At 48.1% G+C, this 27,349-nt stretch overlaps 1 protein-coding gene across 1 annotated transcript; it reads right to left on the bottom strand.

Moving 5' to 3' along the window:
• Positions 1 to 982: 982 nt before the first annotated feature.
• egr3 (early growth response 3) lies at positions 983 to 26,874 on the bottom strand. The gene is made up of 3 exons (XM_042344564.1): positions 26,805 to 26,874; positions 5,708 to 5,870; positions 983 to 4,313 (listed from the first exon to the last, which is right to left on the bottom strand). The coding sequence occupies exons 2-3, from the start codon at positions 5,868 to 5,870 to the stop codon at positions 3,313 to 3,315; spliced, it is 1,164 nt and encodes a 387-aa protein (XP_042200498.1). The 5' UTR covers positions 26,805 to 26,874; the 3' UTR covers positions 983 to 3,312.
• Positions 26,875 to 27,349: the final 475 nt, after the last annotated feature.

Here is a 27,349-nt window from a genome sequence, read left to right as displayed (position 1 = left end):
AGCCGAAGCCGAAGCGGAACCCGTCGCGGCCTTCGAACGGGAATGAAGCGTTACACTGACCCTCTCGGCGACGTCCCCTTTGCGTCTCGTTCGACGTACGGCCTCCACCGCGTCGTGGAGCCGTCCCACGAGCGCTTCGGATAGAATGTGCCGTGAAGTGACTGCGCGGTTTGCGGGCGAAACGCGGCGGCCGATCGATCATCGCCGCAGCGGGAAGCACGTGACACGGGTGGGGGTGGGAGGGGGGGGGGGTTAGGTCGAACTGAACGGAAGAGGCTTAACAGCCCGATTGACCAACACTGTTTCCTGGGAACAACAACAACTTGCATTTTACGCAGCGCCCCCTTACACGGGGGGGGGGGGGGAGGGTAAGCGCCCCAGAGCGCTTGACGATAGCGGGTGGGTGGGAGAGGGTGGGGGGGGGGGGGGGGGGAGGCGACTGTAGGCACTGTCGAAGAGGAAGGTCTTCAGGCGCGACTCGAAGATGGGGAGAGAGAGAGGAGGTGAAGCGGACGGATTGAGGGAGGGACAGTGCCAGAGTTTCGAGGCGCAGAGGAACGGAGGAGGCCCCCGAGGGACGAGTGAGAGGCCGGAGGCCGTCAAGCGGAGGCAGAGGGTTGTGGAGTGTTGGGGAGTATCCGAGTCGGAGGGGCCGGGGAGCGACGGGTGGGGGAGACGCGTGAGCAATCGATTTGCAATCGATCCGTTGAGCGTTCCGGAGCCCGCGGAGCCCACGGAGCCCCGGCCGGGACTGGCGCGATGAGGAAAATATGAGGAAAATATGAGGAAAATAAGAGGAAAATAAGAGGAAAATAAAAGGGTAGAGCATTGGGATTGGAGAAGTGAGTCCAGGAGCCGGAGCTTGGACTTCGTGGGCGAAAAGGACCTCCTTTCTGTAAGTCGCACGAGGGTTAAAACAAACAGAGAAGGAGGGAGCGGAAAATAAGGAGACTGTTGATAACGGGCAGTTAGATCTATGTAGACCCACAGAAAATATTTATTAGCAGATTCAGAGAAAACACGATTCTTCCAGAAATATAGAAATATGTAAGGCTGCAAAAGCACAGTTGTACAGAGGGCGAAAGGGAGAGAGAGAGAAAGAAAGAGAGAGAGAGAGAGAGAGAGAGACGCAATTTGGTGCAAACGAGTTGGGTGTTTTAAACCTTAAGAAATTACTATCAATAAAACACGGTTCAAGGAATTCTCAGCAAACACAATATATTTATGTATCAACATCTGCGCACAGTGCAAATGGTACAAGACATCTGGTTTTTTTTTTTCCCCAATGCTTTTATAGGTAAAACTAAATGACACCGTCTGCGTTACAATTAACCACAAGCCATGGGAGAGAATCGGGTGAGTTAATCACCGCCTCATCACCAAAATCAAGCATATACCTTATTATAAGGCACGGTAAATCTTAAAAATAAAACCACAAAATAGATTACATCTCTGTTCAAAATACTGCCCTTTTGTATGCAAAAGTCTTTCGGGGGAATAAAAGCATTCCCCACAGGTTTCCGTGTCCGCAAGTATTAAATCGCTTCGATCGTTCACTGGTCCCACATCAAGTCACACATGCAGACATTAAAAACTGTATTACTCTACAGCAAAAAAAAATTGTTCGCCATGAAAACTGTAGCTCAAAACTTTTTTTTTTTTTTTTTTTCTCTTTCTTTTTTTTTTTCGCTGCTCATTTTCCGCGAGTTGTCGTGCAGGAACATGCTTGGAGGGGGGGGGGGGGGTTAATGGGTCGGTTGGGCGGGCACGGCGCGCGAAGGTGCATTTGGTGACTTCCGAACGTGACGATGCTGTCTCGGTTTAGCCCTGCGTTTCGCTCGCGAACGGCGGTCTCTCTCAGCGCCACCCGTCGACGCGGATGGCCTCGTAAACTGCGGCGCCCGCGCGCCCGCGCACGCATACACACACGCTAAGTCAAAAACAATTACTGTATAGAAAAGGGGGAGGAGGACATGTGGATGACAGGTTGTACGGTGGGTGTGGGGTGGGGGTGGAGGGGAGAGGGCGGTTTTGCTGAAGACACGAGTGCAGATTTTTAGAGACAACCTCAACTGCTCTGTTAATTGATTATCAATGATCAAATTGACCTGTGGAGCTCGGTGCGGTACCAAAACCATGACGTCAGCCCACGTCCGTCCGGCCGTCCGTCCGTCCGTCCGTCCGTCCCCGAGCATAAAAAGATGTCTTTAGCTTTTTTTTTTGCTTTAAACAAAATGGAACGATTGTGCAAAGTGTGGTAATTAATGGTGAGGGTGAAGGGGTGGGGAAGGGGAGTGCGATCGGTCGGTCAGTCAGTCCATGCAAATTCAGTAGGTATCTTGAAAGTTGATCAGTTCACGGCGAAAGTTGAATTCTCTGCGAAATCCGCCCCTGTGCTTAGGGTCAGGCGCTCTCTGACTGGAATTGTCAAGATATCGTCACGATAGGAAAAATCAACCGTTTCAGTAATTTGGGGTTTTTGGTAGTTACTGTACTGTACATTTGCTGGACAGTTATTTTCTTTCCAGCGCCTCGGGATGTCCTCCCGCCGTGAGCGGCGCTCTGCAAAAGTAAGTTGTTCTTGTTCTTCTCCTACTCCTTGTTTTTCCAAAGTAAACATTTACAAAAGGCAAACTTTGACTGTGCAAATAGAGTCGGACCGGGCAGGACAGGTCTCGCTGGACATTTTACCATATTTGCCATAAAACTCTTCTTCGGGCGGAAGTTTTCTCAAACCTTCTCCCGCGTGGCGATGGCTGTCCGATTATCTCACAAACTCAATCAACTACCACTGAAAAAAAGGAAGGTCCAACCTTTTTTTTTTTTGGCCGCCGAGGGCCGGTTTCTCTGGGCAAAGTCTGAGCCCCCCACCCCCCCCCCACTGGGGACCGTCCGTCTCCTGTTTGGCACGGGTACGGCACAATGAAGTCAGAAATGATTCGCGGCTGGGCCCCTATGAAATCACCCGAGGGCCGGATGTGGCCCACGGGCCGCCAATAGGATCACCCTGTTAAAAAAGCATCGATGGAACGGTTGCAGAGTTCAAATAATGTTCACCAGGCGGCCGAGCCCTTTGTACGATCTCAGTGTATCGTTCTTAATGGGTCACCTTGGCACGCATCAGGTGGCGGCGGCTTTGTCACAGCCTCCAGAAATGCATCGAGTCACCGTTGAAAGGTTTTACGCCCCAACACATAGGGGGGGTCGGTGACTGAGAGAGAGAGAGGGGGGTTGCTCACCACTGCTTTGGTGCTCAGAGCCAGCCTCAATACAAATCAATCAATCTCTTTGAAACGTCGAGAGACGGTGAACTTATGCACAGGTGGTGACCGGGGGTGGGTTGCTGGTTCCTGTCGGGGCTACGGGCGAGCTCTTGTCCACTTTCTTGTCCTTCTGTTTGAGGTGGATTTTCGAGTGCCTCTTTCGCTCGTCGCTCCGGGCGAACTTGCGCCCGCAGAACTCGCAGGAGAAGGGTTTCTCCCCCGTGTGCGTCCTGATGTGGGTGGTCAGGTGGTCGCTGCGGCTGAAGCTCCTCATGCAAATGCGACACTGGAAGGGTTTGTGCCCGGTGTGGATCCGCAGGTGCCTGGTCAGCTCATCCGACCTGGAGAACCTTCGATCGCACCCTTCGGCCGGGCAAGCATGGGGTCTCTCGTGCACAGGCGTCTTGCTCGGCCTGTTGGGGTACTTCCTGGGTCTCACTGGCTTGAGCGTCAGCGGTTGCTGATGCGGATTGAAATTGGAAGGCATTTGCTTAGAGTCTGTATATGCCTTGATGGTGGTGAGAGGGGTGAGGGGTGGAGGCACCCTGATGGGTTCCATGGGAGAAGGGAAGTGTTTGTGATCTGTGATGGAGCCGAGGTCACTTTGGTGTTGGAACAGGTTGTATTCTGGGATGACCGGGAACATGTTACTCTCTTGGGGAGCCTTGGGGTGATAGTCCTGAGTCGAGTAAGGGATGATGGAGGTGTTGGTGGCACCTGTATTGTGGAAAACCTGCTCCTGATACATGTCGTTGCAGGTGTAAGTGGCTCCAGAGTAAAGTTGCTCTATCTCGCCTTGGTTCGCCTGGCCCATGGAGCAAGCAGAAGATGTCTGGGTGTTGGCCGAGGGAGAAGGAGATACACCGAACAAGCCCGCCAGGTTGATGATATTCTCTGAACACCAGTTGGAGCCCCCGGGGGGACCAGTGGGTGAGTCGAAAGCAAATTTGCCCAAATATGTCAGGGTTTGGTTGCGACTGAGAGTGGGGAAAGAATTTTGATAGGACATGTCATGATTGCCTTTATCCATCCCAACGTCCATCATTGACTCTGGAGGGGGTGAAAAGAGAGAGAAATCATCATAAGTTTTGAAGCAATAAAACTATTCAGAAATGTTTTATAACACACATACACATATATACCTATTGTAACACAAAACACACACACATATTATATCACACACACACACACACCTATTATAAAACACACACGTTAAACAAACCTTATATCAATTAAGTTGCTGTTAACTAGCAATAGCAAGTAAGTGGTTGTGCTGATGTTCAACAGAGTTGTGTGTGAGTGTGTGAGTGTGTGTGTAACTGACGTGAAACGCAATGGAAAGTCACAGCACAAGGCAAGTGTGGATGTGGATGTTGTGTGTGTGTGAGAGAGAGAGAGAGACTCACAGAGAGAGTGAGAGAGAGAGAGAGAGAGAAATATATATATATGTGTGTGTGTATCTGCGCACCTATCTGCTGCTGATCCATCTCCCAACCAGCAAAATAATTGTTTCTAAAAATATAAAGAGACACATCATCTAATGCACCTCCATTTCATTATCTGTACTTAAAGCCTGAAACCGTATGATATCATCTAATTGTGTGTATTCTAATTATTATTGTTGTTGTGATCAAAAGGGGCCAATAAGAGATGATCCATCCATCCCTGAAGCACATAGTTGGGAGATATTAACAGGCAATGAGCTGTGGTAGAGATGTGTGTGTGTGTGTGTGTGTGTTCCACCTGTGATATTCCATCCATAAAATCAAATTATAGAGAAGGAATCCGAGTCTTTAGGACTTTAGTAATTACAACCAATTCATGAAAGCATTTCTAGATCATACACTCACAACTGCAATCCTCTAAACACAGCCCACATCACATTATTTCTGTACAATATTGCACACATTGCTCAACACGTTCGCCCCATTATCGCTTCACTCTTTGCCTATCATTTCCACTTGACAGCTATGTACTGCGAAGCGCTTTGAGACGTCTCCACGTTGGAGGCACTGCATTAACTTCAAGTGCGACTGCGTTACATTCTCATCACTCTGACTCCAAAGCGGATCATATAGCAGAAATATTAATGCACCGACTACATGTTCACTTAGATAACATGATCTCGGTAACACGCACTAACACGTTGTACACATCCACATAGGTATCATTTCAGAATCGGTAGGAAATTCTGATCTCGAGGTTTACTTTAAAAAATATATAATACTCGTGAAACACAGAGTCAGTATATACAGTGGGTATCGTCTCTATAGTCTCTATAGTCCATAAATAGATAGATATGTATCTCCAATATAATGTGCAATAGACTAGACTTTGACCTGTGATAATTAACACATAACAAATTATCACATAACAATATGGCTCAATAATAACTGACTTCACTGACAGTTATTGGGGATTGAAATAAAAAATGTAAGACTCACCTCCATCGATCTGATTGTAGACAGAATCCGTGTTAAAAATGTTCATTGAGGTGGGAACCGCTGAGGAAACGACCTCTTCCTCCGAATACATACTCTCTGGCAGGTGGTTCAATAAATTACTCATCGTCACAGGAATCTTCTCCGCTATTTTCCCTGTCATCATCTCAGAGGATACACAGCGAGAGGTGTGGGAAAGGAAAGGGGGGGGAATCCTTTCCAATCAATCAATCAATCAATCAATAAAGTCACTCGCTCGATCAATAAATCCCAGGGCGACTTAATCCACGAGGTGCATTGGAAACAAGTTGCAAATTATTTTTTTTCCCCCCTCTGTACGAGTGTGTCTGTGTATGCATTAAAAAAAATAATCATACAGAGAGACAGATAGACAGAGAGATAAATAGATAAATAGAGAAGACAGATAAACAGAGAGAGAGACAGACAGATAAATAGATAGATAGATAGTTAGATAGATAGTTAGATAGATAGATAGATGGAGGGAGAGAGAGAGAGAGAGATAGTTGGTTACAGAGACAGATAGATAGATAAATAGATAGATGAATAGATAGTTAGATAGATAAATGGATAATTAGCTGGATGGAGAGAGAGAGAGAGAGAGAGAGCTGGTTAGAGAGATAGATCGATAGATAGATAAATAAATAGATAGATAGATAGACAGACAGTTAGCTCGATGGAGAGAGGGAGAGAGAGAGACAGTTAGTGAGTTAGAGAGAGAGAGAGAGAGATAAATAAATAAATGGATAGATAGATAGATAGATGGATGGATGGATGGATGAGAGAGGGAGAGACAGAGATGTACTCTCTCTCTCTCTCTCTCTGTGTGTGTGAGTGAGTGAGTGAGTGAGTGTTTCTCCGCTGAGGGCAGTGCAATGCTATTGGGGGGGAAGTCGGTGCTCTGAGCTATTTAACGCTGGAGGAGGAAAGCTCCGTGACGTAGATGCCCTTAAAAGGACACGCGGCGCGTCGGCTCTGGTGACGTAGGGGCGGGTGGAAGCCACTGCACAATGGAACATTGGGGCTGGTCCTGTGTGTGTGTGTGTGTGTGTGTCTCTGCCTGAGATTCAGGGGAATTCAAGCGCCAGAGCCACTCACACATCTCCCCCCCCCCCCCCCCCCTCACACACACACCCCACACACACACCCCCACACACTCAACCCCCCCCCCCCCTTCTAGTCCACCCCCACAGCCTCTCCTGGAGTGCAGAGGGAGAGGGATGGAGAGGGAGACCTTGGAAAATTAACCTCCACCCCCCCCCCCCCCCCCCCCCCCCACACACACCCCAACACTCTCCATCTCACCCATGTGTGTCCCCCAACACACACACACACACACACACCCCTGTAAAGCATATTGCACCAGATCTATCTCCACCCACCCACCCTCACTCTCTCTCTTGGCTATGCTTGTGTCATCAGATCCCCCCCTCCCCAACACCCACCCCACCAACAACACCCACCAAATCCCCCCCTCCCCCCACCCCACCCACCACCCCACCAACAACACACCCCCCAAACCCACCAAATCCCCCCACCCAACGCCACCACAACACCCCCAAACCCACCAAATCCCCCCCCACCCACCACCCCACAACAACACCCCCCACAACACCCCCAAACCCACCAAATCCCCCCCCACCCAACCCCACACCACCACCCCCAAACCCACCAAATCCCCCCACCCACCCACCACCCCACAACAACACCCCCAAACCCACCAAATCCCCCCCACCCCACCCACCACCACCACCACCCCCCCCCAAAAAAAAAAACCTCTTATTTTATTTTTTTAATAATAAATATCTATTTTTTGATATATAAAAAAAGCCATTTTGGATTCAAGTGGAAATCCATATAAGGTGAATCCGGTCCAAGCGTCAGTGGCACTCCTCAGCCAAATTTGGCTCATTTTCCGGCTGTGGATGTGTGTGTGTGTTGTGTTGTGTGTGTGTCGTGTTTTTTTTTGTGTGTGTGTCCCCAGAGTGGAAAATACTGCCAAATCGGAACCCACATCCTTAAAAAGGTACCACGTAATGGGTACTTCTGATCTCACTCTCACACATACATACATACACACACACATACATACATACACACACACACATACACACATACACACACACATACACACATACATACATACACACACACACACATACACACATACACACATACACACATACACACATACATACACACACACACACCACACACACACATACACACATACATACATACACACACATACATACACACATACACACACACATACACACATACACACATACATACATACACACACACATATATACACACATACACACATACACACACACATACATACACACATACATACATACATACACACATACATACATACATACATACACACATATATACATACATACACACATACATATATACACACACACACACACATACACACATACATACACACACACATACATACACACATACATATATACAAACATATGTATACACACACTATATTATTATTATTATTTTTTATGTAGCAGCAAAACACCAAGAGAGAGAAAGAGAGAGGGAAAAGCAAAAGGAAAGAAAGAGAGAAAGAGAGAGAGAGAGGGGGGGGGTGGGGGAGCAAAAGGAAAGAAAGAGAAAGAGAGAGAAAGAGAAGGAAGGAAAAAGAGAGAAAAAGAAAGAGAGAGAGAGAGAAAAGCAAAAGGAAGAGAGAGAGAGAGAAAGAAAGAGGGAAGGAAAAGCAAAAGAGAGAGAGAGAAAGGGGTGTGTGTGTGTGCAAAAAAAAAGCTTTTTCACCCATTTCTTTTAAGTCCCAACTTGTGTCTGTGCTCTCGAGCCTCTGGATCCGATCTGAGTTACTTTCCACCTCGAATTAAACCTGACCAACTCACCAAGACTTCTTGCCACAACCTGTTAAACGTTTCATCCATAAAAATACACAGTCACTCCACTTGACAGAATGTCCTGTGAAGCGCTTCAAGACGTCTCAAGTGACAAAATCAATGCCAATATCAGATGCTATTGTTGTCATTGTTGTTGTTGACCACAAATAACAGTTAACAATAAAGAAATTAAAGCGCATCTTTATTAAAAATGCAAATGAATAATTATTAAATTAAATGAATCATGAAATTAAATTAAAAATTTCAGTGATGCGTCTTCCCCATCTTCAGGTTGGGCCTGAAGACCTTTCTCTTCGACCAGTACGTAGGGGTCATCTCCCCCCTCCCCTTAGCTCAGTGTCCTGCTCCGCCACTGTCAAGCTCTGGTGGTGGTGGGGGGGGTGGGGGGCACTGTGTAAATGCAAGTTGTAGTTGTTGTTTATTATAATAATCCTCACATTTGATGCAGTGCCCTATCACGTCGTTGAGACGTCTCAAAGCGCTTCAGAGAGTATACTGCAAAGTGGAGTGACTGTGTGTTTTGTGGGCGGAACTTGGCAGCCAATTGCGCCGAGCCACGTCCCCACAAACAGTTGTCGATTGAGTGACCAAATTATTATAATTTTTGGGAGGTTATTTCCCCCAGAAAGTGATCGCCCAATCGACAAAGTGGGTTCCTACTGACTGCTCGGCAAACAGGCGTGTGGAGTGAGGAAACATGCCCAACGTTTCACCTGCCGGGAATCGAACCCGGGTCCTCTCGCTTCCAAACAGAATCAGGTCCACTCTATGACCTTACTCATCGGCGGGACTTGGGAGGGCAGACCTGTCACTGGAGGGGGCAAGGAATCATCCCACTCGGCTCGTGTTGACCAAGCCTTGGCTCTCGCCAACCTGTACCTAATACTTTCTGGGATCGGGTAAGCGGGCGGGGGTGGGGGGTGGGGGGGTGCGCGTCCATCCAGGAAGAGAGAGAGAGAGAGAGAGAGCGCGGGTTCCATTCCGACAATCTCTCTCTGGGGTTTCCAGGTGTGGGGGTGGGATGTGGGGAATTCTCAGTTGGGTTTGGAGACTCTTAAGCAACGGTGATGGGTTTCCTCCTGTGTCAGACACCCGGCCGACCAAAGAGAAAACTCTTATCTCGGCGTCTAACCAGATAGTTACTGATCTTTGTATAATATTCCTTGCGTTGGGGCTTTGAGTGTATGGGAAGTGGGGGGGAAGGGGGACATATTCCCCTCTCATTTCTAGAATATTATCACCTGATAGCAAGTGCTCGAAATGACAGCAGCAGATGGGAATTGACAATTCGGAACAGTGCGGCTTTCTGCCCCGACATCATTATCCATTTCTGCGCCTGATACACGTTTGTTCCAATTAGTGTCAGTTCAAACTGCAGAAATCACGTTTCTTCCCCTGGTTCCCATGCAAATGAAAGGGAAAAAAAAGACACAAAACACACACACACACACACACGCACACACGCGCGCGCACACGTGCCGCCTTATTCCCACTGCAAGGACTCGAGAAGTGATCGAAAGGCTCTGACAGTGTTAAATGCTGACATTTGGGATAATAACGCTTGACAGTGCGAGGCTTCACAATCCTTAAACATGTCGAGATTCAATATCCATCCCCACCTCGAAACATCAGCCACTCCACTCACTGAGTTGCATGAATTATTAATGCTGATAATCGTAGTCCTCGGATTTGGTACAACACCTTATCGCATCGTCGAGATGTTCCGAAGCACTTCACACAATATCCTATTTAAGTGGATTGACTGTATTTTGTGGCTCAAACGTCGCAGTCAGGAAGCGTCCCATAAAACAGCCGTGGATTGAGGAACCAAATTATTAGTATGTGTGTATTTATTAAATAGTATATTGATATCAATTTATGAATTTATCCCCCTTCCTAAAATAGGTTTTTTTTTTTTCCCCCTAAGTTATAACCGACCTCACTTCTGGGGGAATCGAATTCATTCGACAAACATTTAACAGGGACAAAAATCACAACGTAAGAGGGAGTCCAGAAAGTTGTGATGTCTACCCTGTAATCCCCCCAAAATGTCCACAAATATATATAAATGATTTCTTTAAGATTTATTGGACCTTGTAATGGTATCGCGACTTTATGGTCGCCCTGCGTAAGAAATGTAAAGCACATCTTCTTTAAAAAATATATAGGAAATCTACCTTTACATTTATGGTGTGGGTTTTGGAAACGCAGAGTTAAACTACACTCAGTTAAAGACACGCACACGCGCGCACACACGCGGTACGTTCTCGGTTGTGGGAATCGATAAAGAGTTTATTTTTTAAGAAAAAGTTATAATAATCGGGATAAAGGTCTTGAAGAAAGATGGGGGGGGGGGGATTATAACTCGAACGAGCATTGTGTAAGAAATCCTGAGCTGAAGGTGGCAGCACTTTGCAACTACAATATAATTGACACTACAGCTCTCTCTCTCTCTCGCGCACAAGATAAAAGGGATTCCCCCGCGTGACGTAAATGGTTCCAATTCACACAAGTCCAGGAGGGATTCCCACACCTGCGGAGAAACTGACCTCCCACACTCACTGCAGTAAAGCAGCTTCCCATGCCAGCCTTTAATGCCCTGTTTCCAAAAAAAAAAAGACTTTCAGAGGCAGGTTCTGTTTCGATCCGGCATTTCGGTTCGGAGGGAAAATATATATATGTAATATTTTTAACTCCCTCAATAGTTTTCCTCGCTCCGCACGCCTCTGTTTACCCAGCAGTACGTAGAAAGCTGACCGCTTTCCGGCGGCGGGGGGTGTGTGGGGTGGGTGGGTGGGTTAATAAATCCACGACCGTTTGTGCTGACGCTGCTGTGCGCAATTGGCTGCCGCGTTTCGCCCACAAAATGAACAGTCAATTCACTTTGCGCTCTATTCTGTGCAGGACTTTGAGACGTCTCGGCCACGTGGTAAGGTGCCGTATCGAGCCCGAGGTTTATTGGCGTGATCATTATTATTATTATTCCACTGGCTGGCTTGGCAGATCTCTTAATACAGGAATAAACCCGGTTCTCTTATCTGAACAGAGCCACGGGATCTTTTCACCTGAATGCCGCGTGGCACGGCTTTGGAGAAAGAAAGATCAGGAGCGAGCGAGCAATCCTGGGAGGAGTGAGCAAGGAGTAAAAAAAAAAATCAGATTAAATTGGAGAACAAGTAGCGGGATACTCAGAGCTTGTTAATAGGATGTGTGAAGCATTAGTCATGCTCAGGGGGGAAAGTAAGAGTGAGAAATAGAAGCAGCAACTGCAGAATGAAGATGTTAAAGTCATAGATAAATAGGCGGGGGACCGAGAAAAAAGATGGTAATGGACTGAATCCCTTTCGAGGAGAATCCCTCCGCTCCATCTCCCTCACAATAATGCAAGTGTCTCCGGTTGCATCCATCTTTGATCACACGAATCAAGATTTATCCATGGAGCGTCCTGTAGCATACTAGTTTTGAGCACTCGCCTCGCAAGCGAGAGGACCCGGGTCGGGGCGAAACCCTCGGCAAGTTTCCTCGCACCACACGCTCCTGTGTTTGTTTCAGAAAACGTCTTTCGTTTCAAGAACAACTGGAGATAGACTTCCGCCGGAAAATAATATCTGGGGATACAGGATATAGTTCGGGGCACGACATGTTAGGTGACTGACTGCCGGGATGGTGGAGCGAGGGAGTCCGGTAAAATCCAGTGGTGGATAAAATCAAACCCGGGTCCTCTCGCTTGCGAAGCGCAACCGTGCAAACGACTGCACTCCTCACGATAAACTGGGAATTCAATGTCATTGTTCATTACACAAGTCCTCAACCGCCTGAGGAATCTGCAGCAAATTGCGGAAGACTGCTGCTCTCTGCTTTGACTGTTAAATCATTTCACAAATGAGAAGTGTTGATCCTTTGGGCTGTCCCTCGTCCTCACCCACAGTCTGATGCACATTATAACCTCGGGATAAAGTTTGCAGTTCACAAAGTCACAGCTATCCATCCTCCTCCTTCATACGTCAATAATAGCACGGACTCCAAAAGCTTCTACTGCAGAGAAGCACATCGTTGAGATGTCTCCAAGCGCTTCACAGAATATGCTATGAAGTGTAGTGGCTGAGTATTTTGGGGGCAAAATGCAGAAGACAATGGCGCACAGCAGTGTCCCCACAAATAGACGTGGATTGAGTGATCAAATGATTATTATATATATTATGTTTTGAAGGGATTATTACCCCCGCAAAAACCAATCGACTAACAACCGGGTTCCTACTGACTGCCGGTAACCAGAGGCGCGTGTGTGTGAGTGTGTGTGTGGAGTAAGGAAACTTGCCCAATGTTTCGCCCTAACCTGACCGGCCCGGGAATCGAACCCGGGTCCTCTCGCTTGTGAGGCAAAGGGCTCTAACCCCTGAGCTACGGGACTCCAGGGTCTCACAGGTGAGGATTAAGTAGGATTTCCAACCACTTTGGGGTTTGGAATCCTCTCCCCTCGCACAACCGTGGCTACGTGGTAGTTTTTGCCTCACTCGGCACTGTGGTACAATTTCTAGAGAGGGTTTGTTGCTAAGGTGATGATATGACAATGTATTACCATAGCAGCAAAGCCGGGATGGCTGTTAATGGCCAGGTTCCTCTGAATCGCACACTTTTGCCACTGGTTCAACAACAGCAACACATGACAGGCCCTGTTCCCCCGTTCCATGAGATCACGGCTGGTCTGAACCTCAACTCCAATTACCTGCCTTTTCCCCACATCCCTCGATGCCGGGTGCGAGACGAAGGGTGGGGGCAGAGAGGCGGAAAGCTCGACCGGCGATGGCGGTGGCGGGGGGGGGGATGGCAAGATGGGGGATGTGGGGCAGGCCTGAGCCCACTGAGCGGAGGGAGTGGACAGTTTGGTATAGAGGTAGCAGATCACGGAGGTAGGGAGGAACAAGGCCATGAAGGGCTTTGAAGGTGAGGACGAGGATTTTGAACTCTATCCTCCGGGGGATGGGGAGCTAGTGGAGCCGGGCAAGGATGGGGGGGTGATGGGGTCACGGAGTTTGTTCTAACGCTATCCTGCTCGAAGTATACCGTCCTACCCACTTATCTCAAACACCATCCCTGAGTCCTTTAGCAAAGCGGTTAGAGCAAAACCCAACAGGGCGAAATGTTTGGCAAGTTTCGTTACTCCACACACAAGTAGGAACCCTTTTGTTAGTCGATTGGCTTTTCTGGGGGTAATAATTCCTTGAAAAGAAATAATAATAATAAATTGGTCGCTTCAACCCACGGCTGTTTGTGTGGGGACGCTGCCGTGTGCAATTGGCTGCTGCGTTTTGCCCCCAAAATACGCAGTCAATTCACTTTACGGTGTATCCTGTGAAGCGCTTTCAGACGTCTCGATAAGGAGCTCTATCAAACGCAAAGATTGTTATTATCATTGCATACAGAAGATGCTGTAAAGTGGAGCGACCGTGTATTTTGTGGGTGAAACGAGGCAGGGAGTGCAGACAAAGAGGTTAAAGCGTACTTCCTCCACCACTCACTCGCGGTCGCTAAAAGGCCTCCGGTGACCGTCTGATCATTTGGGAGCCAGTCATTAAAGTGGGGGGGGGGGGGGGAGGGGGAGGGGAGTAAATATTGTGGGGTGGGAGGGGAGGAGGTGGGGTGGAGCCTGGGGTTTTCCCTTCCAAAACAATAAATGTTTGTGGGGGTGGAGCGTACACACAGAGAAACCTCGGCTCATGGAAAGGAACACGCCACAAACTAGTATTTACACCCACAGCAGATGACACACAGAGACTTTGATGCCGTCGTGAGCACAGCAGTATCATATTCTCGGCAAAGGCGCTGTTGGAAAAGCTGTATTGTTATCAATAAAACCTACACACAAAAAAAAACAAGCAATGATTCCATTACAAGCTGCAAACCCAATGTCAACTCAGCCGCAGAGGTGTTCACAACTGCAGCTTCCACTCCGCCGCACTTAAAGCCATTTGATTGCGCCGTAAGGCAAGCTATGTGTGGTATTAGTTGGTTAGACTCGAGCAATTGCTCCCAACGCACGCTCTGGGCTCCTTGATGCTCTCCAGAATTAGGTAAACAGGGGCCGTCCCTCCGGGGAGAGAGAGAGAGAGAGAGAGAGAGAGAGCGCATTCCATTCCAACAACCTATCTCTGGGATTTCCATGTGTAGGTGGGAGGTGGGGAATTCTCAGCTCGGTTTGGAGACTCTTAAGTCACGGTGGTGGGTTTCTGTGTGTGTCAAGACACCCCGACTGACCCCAAATGTATATAGTTGTGTAAGTGGAGCCAGAAAACAAGGTGCAGGACTGTGGGTTGGGGGTAACTGCTGGAGTCTGACCATCTAAACCCACACACAGCTCCGGCCATTGATGTCGCTGTCTGGCCGAGCTTTCCCGCTGCTTGTCCCGCTCGGACCCCCCTCCCCGTGAGTTAGGGCTTTGGCTGTGGGGTTACCAGGAGCTGAGGGGGAGGATTCCCGGCCCCCAGTGACTGGTCGGCCCTTCCAGGTCCTGCCCATGAGCCGGGCCGGGCTGTGCTGCCATCAGCAGCGAGTGCCCTGGGACACTAAGGCCCCTCCCGGCTCAGGAACCGGGGGTTAGAGACCATCACGGAGTAGGGGGTGGGGGGGGGGCTGACATTGGCTTGACTAAACCACTCATAGTGCCTCTAACATCATCCAGCAAGACTTCTAACTATGCCCTGTGACTCAGACCATCTATTCTCAGTGTGAGAGATCTGGGCAGTGGGGACATCCCAGTACATGCCAGCTCACTGTACATACGTATGACACATAGACCGTGTGCTAATAGACTGTAATCTTGAATCATCGATGCCTTAAATGAAACAAGGTCACAAGTGATGCCAGTGATATTTGCATGTGTGTGTAAACATTCTCTACGTCACACGTTATTAGGAATTTTCCTTTACGATCTTTCCACCTGATACCCAGGATAAACTCGCCGTTCTCCTGCTCTTGTGATGATAATAATAATAATCCTTGCATTTGATACGGAGCCCTATCATGTCCCAAAGCGCTGCACAGACCATAGTGTGTATATGGCTGCGCATTTTGTGGGCGAAACGCGGCAGCCATTTGCACACAGGAGCGTCCCACAAACAGTCGTGGATTGAGTGACCAAATTGTTATTATTATTATTATTTTTAAAGGTATTATTACCTCTTGTTTACGGCTGGGTAATCAAAGGCGTGCGGAGAAAGGAAACTTGCCGAAGGTTTCTCCCGGCCCGGGAATCGAACCCAGGTCCTCCTAACTTAATTCCCGCTGCTCTCTGCACAGCCTCATCGTGGGGAGCGACGGGAAGATAGGTGGAGCTGGGAGGTAAAGGCATCAATCGACCCCTCAGAGCTCAGAGGGCCCGACGCTCGGTCTTACCTGGTTTGTCGGTTAATCCATCCTTGTCGAAGGGTCTTTCTTCTTCATCCAAACCAATCCGGTGACCTTGCGAGTACCTTGGGAGGACGTTTCTTGGACACGGGGGCTCGAACCCACAATCTTCAGACCCAGACGAGTCAGGCGCGCAGCCGGTGACTCTCCTTCCATTTCGCCGACCACTTGCAAGTCAGCGAGAAGGTTCGGGTGGAATTAGGGCGGCTCAGGTCTGGGGTCCAACCAGCGGGGAAACACGACAGCCAATTGCACGCTGCAGCGTCCCCACAAACAGCGATGGATCGAGCGACCCCCCCGCCACCCTTCCTAAGGGATCATTACCGATTTCACCCTACCCGCCCGGGAATCGAACCCAGGTCCTCTCACTTGCGAGTGCTCTAACCACAACGCTAAGATAGGACTCCTGCAGTATAGGAAAACACTTTCTCATTTGCCGTGTTGTTTTGCCTCAGTCATCCCTTCGGTTTCATGACTCACGTTCTCCAGGCTGTGATGTTTAGTCTGGGGGCTGTAATGAGATGGTGGGTGGGTTTACCAGCTTTGCTCACATCAACGCTGTTCGTGCTGTAATCTCGGTGGAGAATCCTTTTTTTTTCTCTCTCTCACCCAAACCAGGAGGTGAACACCCGAGTGAATGAGAATGTGCTTTCGCTCTGATGTGTGAGGGGGTGGAAAATGGGTCACAGGAGGTCGCGCAGGTCGAAGCTTCACCCGCAAAATAGCTGCCATTTTGGAAGCGTCCCCCCCCCCCCCCGCCCCGCCCCAGAAGAGGATGTTAGCAGAGAAGCCGATAACATTGTCATAATTCAATAAGGGACTTGTAATAATAATAAGAAGAATAATCCTCGCATTTGATACAGCGCCTTATCACGTCGCTGAGACGCCTGTAACGTGTGCGTTTTGCCGCCGTGCGCAATGGGCCGCAAAGTACACAGTCACTCCACTTCACGACGTATCCTGTGAAGCGCTTCGAGACGTCGCCAAGACGCGAGAAGGCGCTGCATCGAATGCGGGGCTTATTGATTACCATTGGTACCGTCGATTGCGTTCACGAGAGCCAGACTTCAGACCTCCATAAAAAAACCGAAACAGCATCGGAAACCGGTTCTCTTTCACGCAATTAAAAAGCATTAAAGCAAAAAGGAAACGTGTTGTTTTACAATTAGGGGCGAAAACATCTCACTGCAACAGCAGGAACCGAAGTTACTGACAGTCCATAGAATCTCACAGCACAGAAGGAGGCCATTCGGCCCATCATATCTGTGTCGGCTCTTTGAAAGACCTACCACTAGTCCCACTTCACCCTCTCTTACCTCAAAGCCCCGCAATTTTTCCTATTCAAGTCCCCATCCAATTCCCTTTTGAAACCTACTACCGAATCGGCTTCCACCAGCCTTTCAGACCCTAACGACTTTATTTCACTTTGTTCGGTTTGTTAAATAATTATTGATTATTATCCTTGATTTCAACCTGGGTTTCGTGTTTTCGTCAGGATTCGAGGGTCTCGATCCTCTCGATTACCCCCAAAGGGAACGAATTACTCTTCGTGCGGAAATCTCTCGGCAGAGAAGCGCTATTTTCGCGCTGTTTCTTAACAAATTGATTAATTTTAAAAAATCCATGACGTCAAGGTGGACATTCTAATTTGGATTTATTCTGGGGGCAGAATACACTCGAGAGGAAGTAATGTCATGCTTCTAGTTACCAGAATGAATCTCACTTCCGATTTATTAATCAACAGATCCCATTAAGAAATACCATTAAATAACGTTAACCCCCACAGCGATAAATATTGCACATCTTTTATGAAACGTTGGACAGATTTCCAATGTTCGGCCCATGTTGATTTCCGTGGGCGTCCTGTAGTGTAGCGGTCAGCTCGCTCACCTCTCTCAAGTCACTATTTTGTTTGGCGCTCTTACCACTTCGTTGAGATGTCTCAAAGCGCTTCACGGAATACACTGTAAAGTGTAGTGACTGTGTATTCTGTGGGCAAAACGCAGCAGCCAATTGCACACGGCAGTACCCCCCCCCCNACAAACCGTCATGATTGAGTGGCCTAACTTTTTTTGAGAGACTATTACTCCCGGAAAGTGATCCGCAGATCGACTAACAACTGGGTTCCTACTTACTGCCGGGCAAACGGAGGTGTGTGGAGTAAGGAAACTTGCCTAAGGTTTGGCCTCAGAAGGGAATCGAACACAAGTCCTCTCGTTTGAGGGACTAATAATGGTAGTTTGGGTACCCTGGAAGGTTGACATGAAATAAATAATATCAGAAAGCCTCTCATCCAAACCTCTCTCTCACTCTCTAAATTATGAAATTAAAAACAGAGTCCAAATGACTGCGATGATGCCTGAAACCAGAGAATGGAAATTAAGGTTAAATGCATTTCGCGCTGAAGCATTCTACCCGCTCGCATTTAGGATTGTTGTTTTTCTTCTTCAACAAGAAAAAAAAACTATCAATGGAAAAAGGAACTGAGGCGGAGCTGTGTGAGTGGAGCAGAAATAGAAATACACAAGAACTGTTTGACCACTTCCCTCGCAAAGTGCGGCTGGTCCGCGTCACGTGTTCAGCAGCCCCTAAAGTATAAAGTCAATCACAAAATCAGCTCACACAACTTCCCGTATCTCACACCCCACCCCCCCCCGTCCTCCACCCCCACCCCCCCACCCTCCACCCCCACCCACCGCCATCCCCACACCCCTCCTGCCTGCTAAACACACCGTCATCAAACCTACCGCAAGACTATTTTGATAAGGAAAATATGGGCAAAACTATTTGCAGAGTGTTGGCACGTCAGTAACCAGAGGGCATCAATTTACCATTGAGTCCCATGGTTTAGTGGCGAGAGCCCTCGCCTCGCAAGCCAGAGGATCCGGGTTCGATCCCCGGGAGGGTCAGGACAAGGCGAAAAACTTTAGGCAAGTTTCCTTAATCCACACGCGCACACACGCGCACACACGCGCACACACGCCTCTGTTTACCAGCAGTAAGAGGGAACCTGGTTGTTAGTTGATTGGCGGATTGCTTTCCGGGGGTAATAATTCCTTCGAGATTATGAAGGACGGCACCTGCGACAGTGCAACATACCCCCAGCGTCAGCTCAGACTGTGTGAATCCAAGTCCCAACATGTGGGGGTTTGAACCCACAACCTTCTGACTCAGAGGAGCGAGAGTGAGAGAGCGAGAGAGAGAGAGAGAGAGAGCGCTACCACTGAGGCAGATTCAACTACATCCTCACAGTTGAGAGATGGAGGTTGATAATTAGTTGTAAGGTGGAATTTCAGGACAGACACCATTTTATTTTACTCCGAGGGAAGTTAACGGCTGGAATAAAGTTGCCTTGAGCGGGAGGGGGAAAGGGGGTTGAGGCCAGGACTCATTTAAAAAAGCACCCCACAGCGAGGTCCGTGTCTGAGAATGGAACTTAAGGTTAAAAGCATTTTAATACCATAAAATTATTAATAAAATTAATAATAGGCGAGAGGACCCGGGTTCGATTCCTGGTCAGGGCACTTTAGTGTATCCTGTGAAGCGCTTTGAGACGTCTCGAAGATGTGATAAGGCGCTGTGTCAAATGCGAGGATTATTATAATGTATTATAATATTATTGTTATTATTAACTGAGCCCAGACCCGTGAAGGGAGTCCACAATCAATGGGCTGTCACTCACTGTGTGCTGTTGGTGCTGGGTTTTATGTTGACGGTGACGGAGTCAAATTTTTGCAGCAGTTTCTTTGTGCTAATTAACAAACAAGTTGTATTTCTGTACGTCTCGTGGTTCACAAGAGCGCAAACGTGAAACGCCAAAGATACAATCAATTGGAAATCAATGAGCAATGTGGTCCGAGCTTAAAAAAAGGCAGTGAAATGTTCGTCCAAAGAGTGCTCCATTACAGCAGTGTGTAACTGTTTGTCTGTGGTCTAGACAGCAGTATCTACTTCCTCTCTGGTGTTACGTATTTCCTTTATTTTACAACAAAATTAGCAGCAACCGATTTCCACGTTTAGAATAAACCTCAATTTCCCTCTTTTTTTTTCCTCTGATGCAGAATAAATACTCGTGGCCGTTCATATATCTCTTCGGAAAAAAAATGGTCGTTCGGTCACTCAATCCACGACGGTCTGTGCACGTTTCGTCCACAAAATGCACAGTCAATTCACTTACAGTGGGTCACGTGAAGCGCTTTGAGACATCTCAATGAGATAATAAGGCCCCGTATCAAATGCGAGGATTATTATTGTTATTATTATTCCCCGCTGAGGTTACGTAGTTTACTGATTAGAGCAATCGCCTCGCAAGTGAGGACCTGGGTTCGATTCCAGGGCAGTGCAAAACCTAAGACAAGTTTCCTTACTCCACACACACCCCCCCACGCCTCTGTTTACCCAGCAGGAAGGTGGGTGAGCGAGCAGAGGACCAGTCTGAGAATTCTAGGCATCCCACCTCCGCGTGGAAATCCTTCGAGACCCAATTCAAAACCCTCCCCTTCGACCGTGCTTTCGAACTCCGTCTGTCCTGCGGCTTGGGACGCCCTTGTGGAGCGGGTGGGGATCGGGTGAGCAAACTGGAGAGGTGGAGGAGACGCAATGGGATTTGAAAACAAGCTCTCCAATGGAAGTCCTCGCCTGCTTTATAGTCGGATGCAATGGCAAAGTTGCAGACAGCGACATCCCGCAAACAGTCACCAAGTGAGCAACGAATGTTAACTGAGGTCAGGATTCCAGGAGACAGAAACTCCCTCCTGTTTGTCACGTGTGGCATCATTTAACGTCCACCTGAACAGGCAGACGGGACCTCAGTTTAACGCCTAAAAGCACGAGATCGCCAGCGTGAACCGTTAATGGCATTCGTTATGAAAACATTACCGTGATATGTCACTCGGAAAATATCAACGCATCCCATGCAAATTTAGTTAAATTGCAAATCGGAAGCGTGTGGAACTGGAGAAGGAGAATCTGACCATAATAGCAATAGTATTATGTAACAATAGTGTTATATTCAATACAAAGCCTTATCACGTCTTTGAGAGTCTCAAAAAGCGCTTCACAGGATACACTGTAAAATGGAGTGACTGTGCATTTTATGGGCGAACCACGGCAGCCAATTGCGCACTGCGACGTCCCCACAAACAGTCATAAGAACATAAGAATTTGCCGGGCAGAAGAAGACCAAGGTCTGTCCAAAATATATACTGTATCCCGAGTTGTGGACTGAATGGGCATATTTTTTTTTGGGGGGGGAGGGATTATTATCCGGGGAAAGGGATTCCCCCAATCGATTAAAAACGATAAAAATCTCTATATGAATATATGTGTGTGTTTTGGCTGCAAAATATAGTCAATTCACCTACAGTATGTTCTGTGAAGAGCTTTGAGTCCTCTCGAAGATGCGATAAGGCGCTATATCAAAGGCCAGGATTATTATCGTAATTATTACACGGGGTGACCAAAAGCTTGTGATATCTACCCAATTTCCAAATAAAAATAAAAATAAAAATCATCATTTCTTTGAAGACTTATTGTACTGACATCACGACTTTGTCGGCCACCCCTGTGTGTATGTCAAGGATAAACAATATCTGTTAGCAGTTCAATCTGGTGAGTTCCGAAAGGTCATGAAATGAATAATCAGCAGAGTTTAAATGGTAACTTCCTTATCTTGCTTTATTTAACCCGGATCACACACCGCACACACACACACACACACACAGGGTTTTTTTTTCCGTGCTGCTCTGCGGTGTATTACGTCGTAAATTTCCTTTCTTGCATTAAGACTCGCTTTTGCGATGAGCACGCTCACAGCAGGAAGTTGACCTGGTTTGCTTATCTAACTGCAGCCCGGCCCGGCCCGGCTCATGGGCAGGACCTGGAAGGGCCGACCAGTCACTGGGGGCCGGGAATCCTCCCCCTCAGCTCCCGTTACCCCCACAGCCAAAGCCCTAACTCACGGGGAGGGGGGTCCGAGCCGGACAAGCAGCGGGAAAGCTCGGCCAGACAGCGACATCAATGGCCGGAGCTGTGTGTGGGTTTAGATGGTTAGACTCCAGCAGTTACCCCAACGCACACTCTGGGCTCTCCCCGCAGCCCCCACCCACCCCACCCCAAGCCTATTACCCCCAGAAAGTGATCAGCCAATCGATTAATCAACCAACTCATGATTCACACAGTCATTACAGAAAGCTTCCAGCGTAGTCGGAGGCCATTCAGCCTATTGTATCTCTACTGATTTTTTCTCTCTCTCTCTCTCTCTCTCACACACGCGCTCTCTCTCCGTACAACCGGGTTCCTGCTAACTGCTGGTAAACAGAGATGCGCGGAGCGAGGACATTTGCCTAAGCAATCGAGGCCGAAAAATAACAATGAAAAAAAAAGGAATAAATCATTAATCATTTAATACTTCGAAAGTATTAAGGTGGGTCACGAATGTCGGGGGGGGGTTCCTTAACCGGGTCTGTCGATACGTGAGAGGGAGGATTCTTAACGAGGACCGAAGTGAGGACGGAATCGAGTTAAATAAAATGGTTGGCAGCGAGTTTTGCTCAGTCTGTTACTGGTGGCTGGCGCTTTGCATGGTGAACCTGACGGAAATAGGACTATATTTAGCTTTGTGTTTCTCGCTTCTCTTTTCTTGCGATGAAATCTAGCAGAGCGTCTGTTGGGGATGTACTGCATCAGTAGAAACAGCAACTCATGATTCACACGTGGCCCCAGTCAAACTCGTTTGGATTGATAGAATTACAGAGAGTTTACAGCATAGACAGAGGCCATTCGGCTTATTGTGTCTGTGCTGGTTCTCTCTCTCGCTCTCTCTCTCTCTCTGGAGCTCTCTACCCCTATCCCATTACTCTGCTCTTTCTCTCTCCCTCTCCCCCCCCTCTCTCTCTCTCTCTCCACCCCTCCATCGTATCTGGGCTGGGGCTCGCTCCCCTACTGGAGCTCTCCACTCTAACCCCATTCCCTGCTCTCTCTCCCCTCAAAATTTATACTAAGTTAAAGGAAATAAAATATATTAAAATACAACATTAATTGTGTCGTGGTTATGAAAACCTTACCATGATATATTACCAGGAAAATACCATCACTATAATAATAATAATAATAATAATAATAATAATCCTTGCATTTGATACAGCGCTTTCTCACATCGTTGCGACGTCTCAAAGCGCTTCACAGAATGTACTGTAAAGTGAATTCATTGTATATTTTGCGCGCGAAACGCGGCAGCCAATTCCGCACAGCAGCGTCCCCACAAACAGTCGTGGGTTGAGTAAGCACATTTTTTTTAAGGGCTTATTTCCCCCAGGAAGCGATCCTCCAATCGACTAACCACCGGGTTCCTACTTACTGCTCGGTAAACAGAGGCGCGTGGGGTAAAGGAACTGACCTAAGGTTTCGCCCTGTCTGGGAATCGAACCCGGGTCCTCTCGCTCGCGAGGTGAGGGCTCTAACCGCTTCGCCACGGGACTCCAAATAACCCGGGAACTCTGCCAAGAGCAAAGTATTCGACTTGTTTATTTACACATGAAATGCAGTCGCAAAAGGGTGGGATGTTGGGAAAGGGATAAACTAGTGGGATTAGGAGAGATAGTGGGAGTTGCAAATGGGCTTGAAAAACATCCGGAGGAGGGGAATAATCTGCGTGCACACGGTTAGGATTCCAGCCAGGAATCCCGATCAGAATGTGACTGCACTGAGCTACAAGATAGCGAGCGAGCGAGCGAGCGAGCGAGATAAAGGAATGCCAATGTGAGCGGCTTTCACCGCCGATGGCTTGCAAGTGCTGTGTATTTCACATCAGCCTCATCAAAGTCAACAGGCTTAAGCCAGAAAGAGCGTTGCTCAGTGAAGTTAAGGTGGATTGATTCACATGCGGGGAATAAGTAAAAAAAAAAGCCCTCACATTTTATGGTGATTTATCGAGTTGAACCCACTTTACGCTAATTATCGTCGAGCTCAGTGACTGTTTTTTTGCAGCCAATTGCACACAGCAGTGTCCCACAAACAGTCGTGGAGTAAGTGACTACATTTTTTTTTGAAGGGATTATTACCCCCGGAAAGCGATCCACCGATCGACTAATAACCGGGTTCCTACTGACTGGCGGTAAACAGAGACATGTGTGCGGGGTAAGGAAACTTGCCCAAGGTTTCGCACAGGCTGGGTATCAAACCCAGGTCCTCTCGCTTGAGATGCGAACCATCCACATTGCGCCTTTCACAAAACGATGTCTCAAAGTGTTTTGGAGTGTTTGCTGTGAGGTGTATTGACTTAATTTTGTAAGCGGTTTATTTGAGATGTGTTGGCCAAGTTACCGGGAGAAACTCTCCTCTCTTTTCCAATAGTCACTCGAAGATGCGATAAGGCGCTGTGTCAAACGCCGGGATTATTATTATTATTATTTTCGTTTAGTTTCAGTCCCCCTCTCTCGAGCCATGTGCTAAGGTGAAGCTATCTGCGAGAGGCAGTGGAGCAAGACGGTATGAAATGGCTTGGAAAAGCCACAGCTAAGTCGATCTGTCTCTGGCCCATCATGAAGCCATCATACGAGATCACCAATGTAAGAATCCGTTGAGTTTCCGCATGATCGCTCGCCTCTTGGAGCTTAACACGAAGAGACATTTCACCAACGGGATTCCACCGTGGAACTCTAAGTCACAAACCCTAAAGGCAATGATTGAAGGGAACCGACAGTCTAGGTTTGAACCAGATAAATAAATGAGAAGCAGTTTGCTGAGGTTTCCACTGCTCCGCTGGCTCCCTATCACCTAACGCATCGACTTCAAGATCCTCACACACTCGTCTTCAAATCCCTTCACGCCCTGACACCTCCCGACCTCTCCCACCTGCTCACCCCACCAACCCACTGCCCGCTCGACGAGCTCCGGCCTCCTGCTTGTGCCTTCTGCCCTCTGTTCCACCATCGGTGGCCGAACTTTGGAACACTCTCCCTCTATCCCTCCGCCTCGCCCCCTTCCTTCCCCATCTTCAGGTCGCGCCTAAAGACCTTCCTCTTCAACAGTGCCTACGGTCGCCTCCCCTCTTCCCAGTTTCAGCGACGTGCTCCGCCATTGGGACTCTACCCTGAGTGAGGGGCGTTGTCTAAATGCAAGTTGTTGTTGTTGTTACAATCTGTCTGTTGCACAACATCACTTGCCTTCGGCTGTTACGAAACACTGAACGCAGCTCCATCGACTGTTAAGGTTGTTGTCTTTCTTTAAGAGGATATTATTGCTTCAGTGTTCGGCCTTACTCATTTCCCTTGCTTTTGGTTAATAGAGGAAAATTCTTAATCGGTTTGGCAATCGGTTTCAGAATTTCCAGAAAAGTTATTTTATTTGTTCCGCGTTTCCTTTCTTTAATAATAATCGTCCTCGCACGTGATGCAGCGCCTTATCACGTCGTCGAGACGGTCTCAAAGCGCTTCACAGAATACACCGTGAAGTGGATTGGCTGTACGTTTTGTGGGCGAAACGCGGCAGCCGATTCGGCACAAACAGTTCGGGGATAGAGTGACCAAATTATTATTACTATTTATTTATAAAGGGATTATTACCCCCAGAAAATCGATCCGCCAATCGACTAACAACTGTGTTCCTACTGACTGCTGGTAAACAGTGTGTGTGTGGGTGTGTGTGGAGTAAGGAAACTTGCTTAAGGTTTCCCCCTGACCTGACCTGCCCGGGAATCGAACCCGGGTCCTCTCTCGCTTGCGAGGCAAGAGGGCTCTAACGCCTGAGCTCCAGGACTCGGAGGCCGTGGAGGAAATGGAGCATTGAATTCGGGCTCCGTTGTCTCCGCGGCCTCAGTTGCCGCCTCCTTTGTGCAAGTGGTCGTTGGGACTACAACACTAGAGGGAGTGCGGTATAGCTGTGTCTCTGTGCTATACAGCACTACACTATAAAGCCTGTTTAGTGTGTCATACTCTGTGCAATATACTGCGAGAAGTCCCATCTCCCTGTAGAGTACAGCACAGAACGGGTTAGCTTGCTGCTGGTGTTCAAACACAGTATCATGTCTTAAGCACAATATCAAAACTCCCACATTACTAATAACCGAAAGGTCACACTCTGTATTTAAAACCCCTCGAATGACCGCTTTAATTTCCTTTATTTCTGAGAAATGATATTCAGCGAGCTCACAATCCATCTTCCCTCCTCGCTCCCTCTCTCTCTGTCACACACTCTCTCTCTCTCTCTCTGTCTCCTATGGGGGGGTGAGGGCACTGTCATTAACGGGGTTTTCCCTCCCGTGACTCTCGTTCTAATTAGGATTCGGTGCCTGATCGAGACACGAGGGGCTCAGACTGGAGTCCGCAGTCCAGTGGAAACACTCGAACGCCAAAATGTGCCGTGAACTGATCCGTCACAACACAACAGCCACAAACTGCAAAGGGCCCCACCATAAAGGGGTGCTAACTGCTAACTCAACAGGTCACGCAATGTTTACACCAGCACCCTTCGTGCGGGACAGAGTCTCGAAGCGCTTAACTGTGGCCGAACGGGAGGGAGGGAGGAGGGAGGAGGAGGGATTGGGGGGAGAGAGTTCCAAAGCTTCGGGCTGTAGTAGCTGAAAGCCCGACCGCCGATGGTGGAACGGAGGGGACGCGAGACAAGCAAAGGCGCTTTGAGACGTCTCGAAGACGTGGTAAGGCACTATATCAAATGCAAGGATTATTATTATCATCATCATCATCATCAGATTCCTCTGCTCTGCTCCTTATGATTTATCCAGCCCCTCCTCACATGTATAACGTCCGAACCTGGTAGCCACTGAGTGAATCCACACCGCATCTCTCCAGCTCTCGGACATCAATCCTGCAAAGGAATCACATTCAACGTGAAATCAAAAAAACGATAGGAAACCTCCCAGCCAACGTAAGCACCGACCGTGTCTGGGGCAGCTCAGGTATATCTGCCATCTATTTATTAAATCAATTTATTAAATTAAATTCATCTCCCAAAGACGTGAGTGTAACATTTCCCTTTCCTCTGGACAGTTCCAAACAATTTGGCTCAGCAACTGCTAATTAGTGCTAAATGAAAGGATTACGACCCTGTTTTTGCTCAGAACTGCAGCAATGCAGCCTCGGCATCCTTATATAATAATTATCCCTGCATCTGTTGGAGCGGCTTATCACGTCGTCGAGACGTCTCAAAGCGCTTCGCACAGTGGTACTGTGAAGTGGAGTAACTGTGTGTTTTTGCGGGCGAAACGTGTATGTGTGCGCGCGCGTGTGTGTGTGTGTGTATGTGTGGAGTGAGGAAACTTGCCTAAGGTTTTGCCCTGACCTGAACCGCCCGGGAA

Source organism: Callorhinchus milii, unplaced genomic scaffold (genome assembly GCF_018977255.1).
Source record: "Callorhinchus milii isolate IMCB2004 unplaced genomic scaffold, IMCB_Cmil_1.0 Scaffold28, whole genome shotgun sequence".
In the NCBI taxonomy this organism is placed as follows: Eukaryota; Metazoa; Chordata; class Chondrichthyes; order Chimaeriformes; family Callorhinchidae; genus Callorhinchus; species Callorhinchus milii.
The sequence above is the reverse complement of the archived record's forward strand: the minus strand, read 5'-3'. Positions and strand labels throughout refer to the sequence as shown.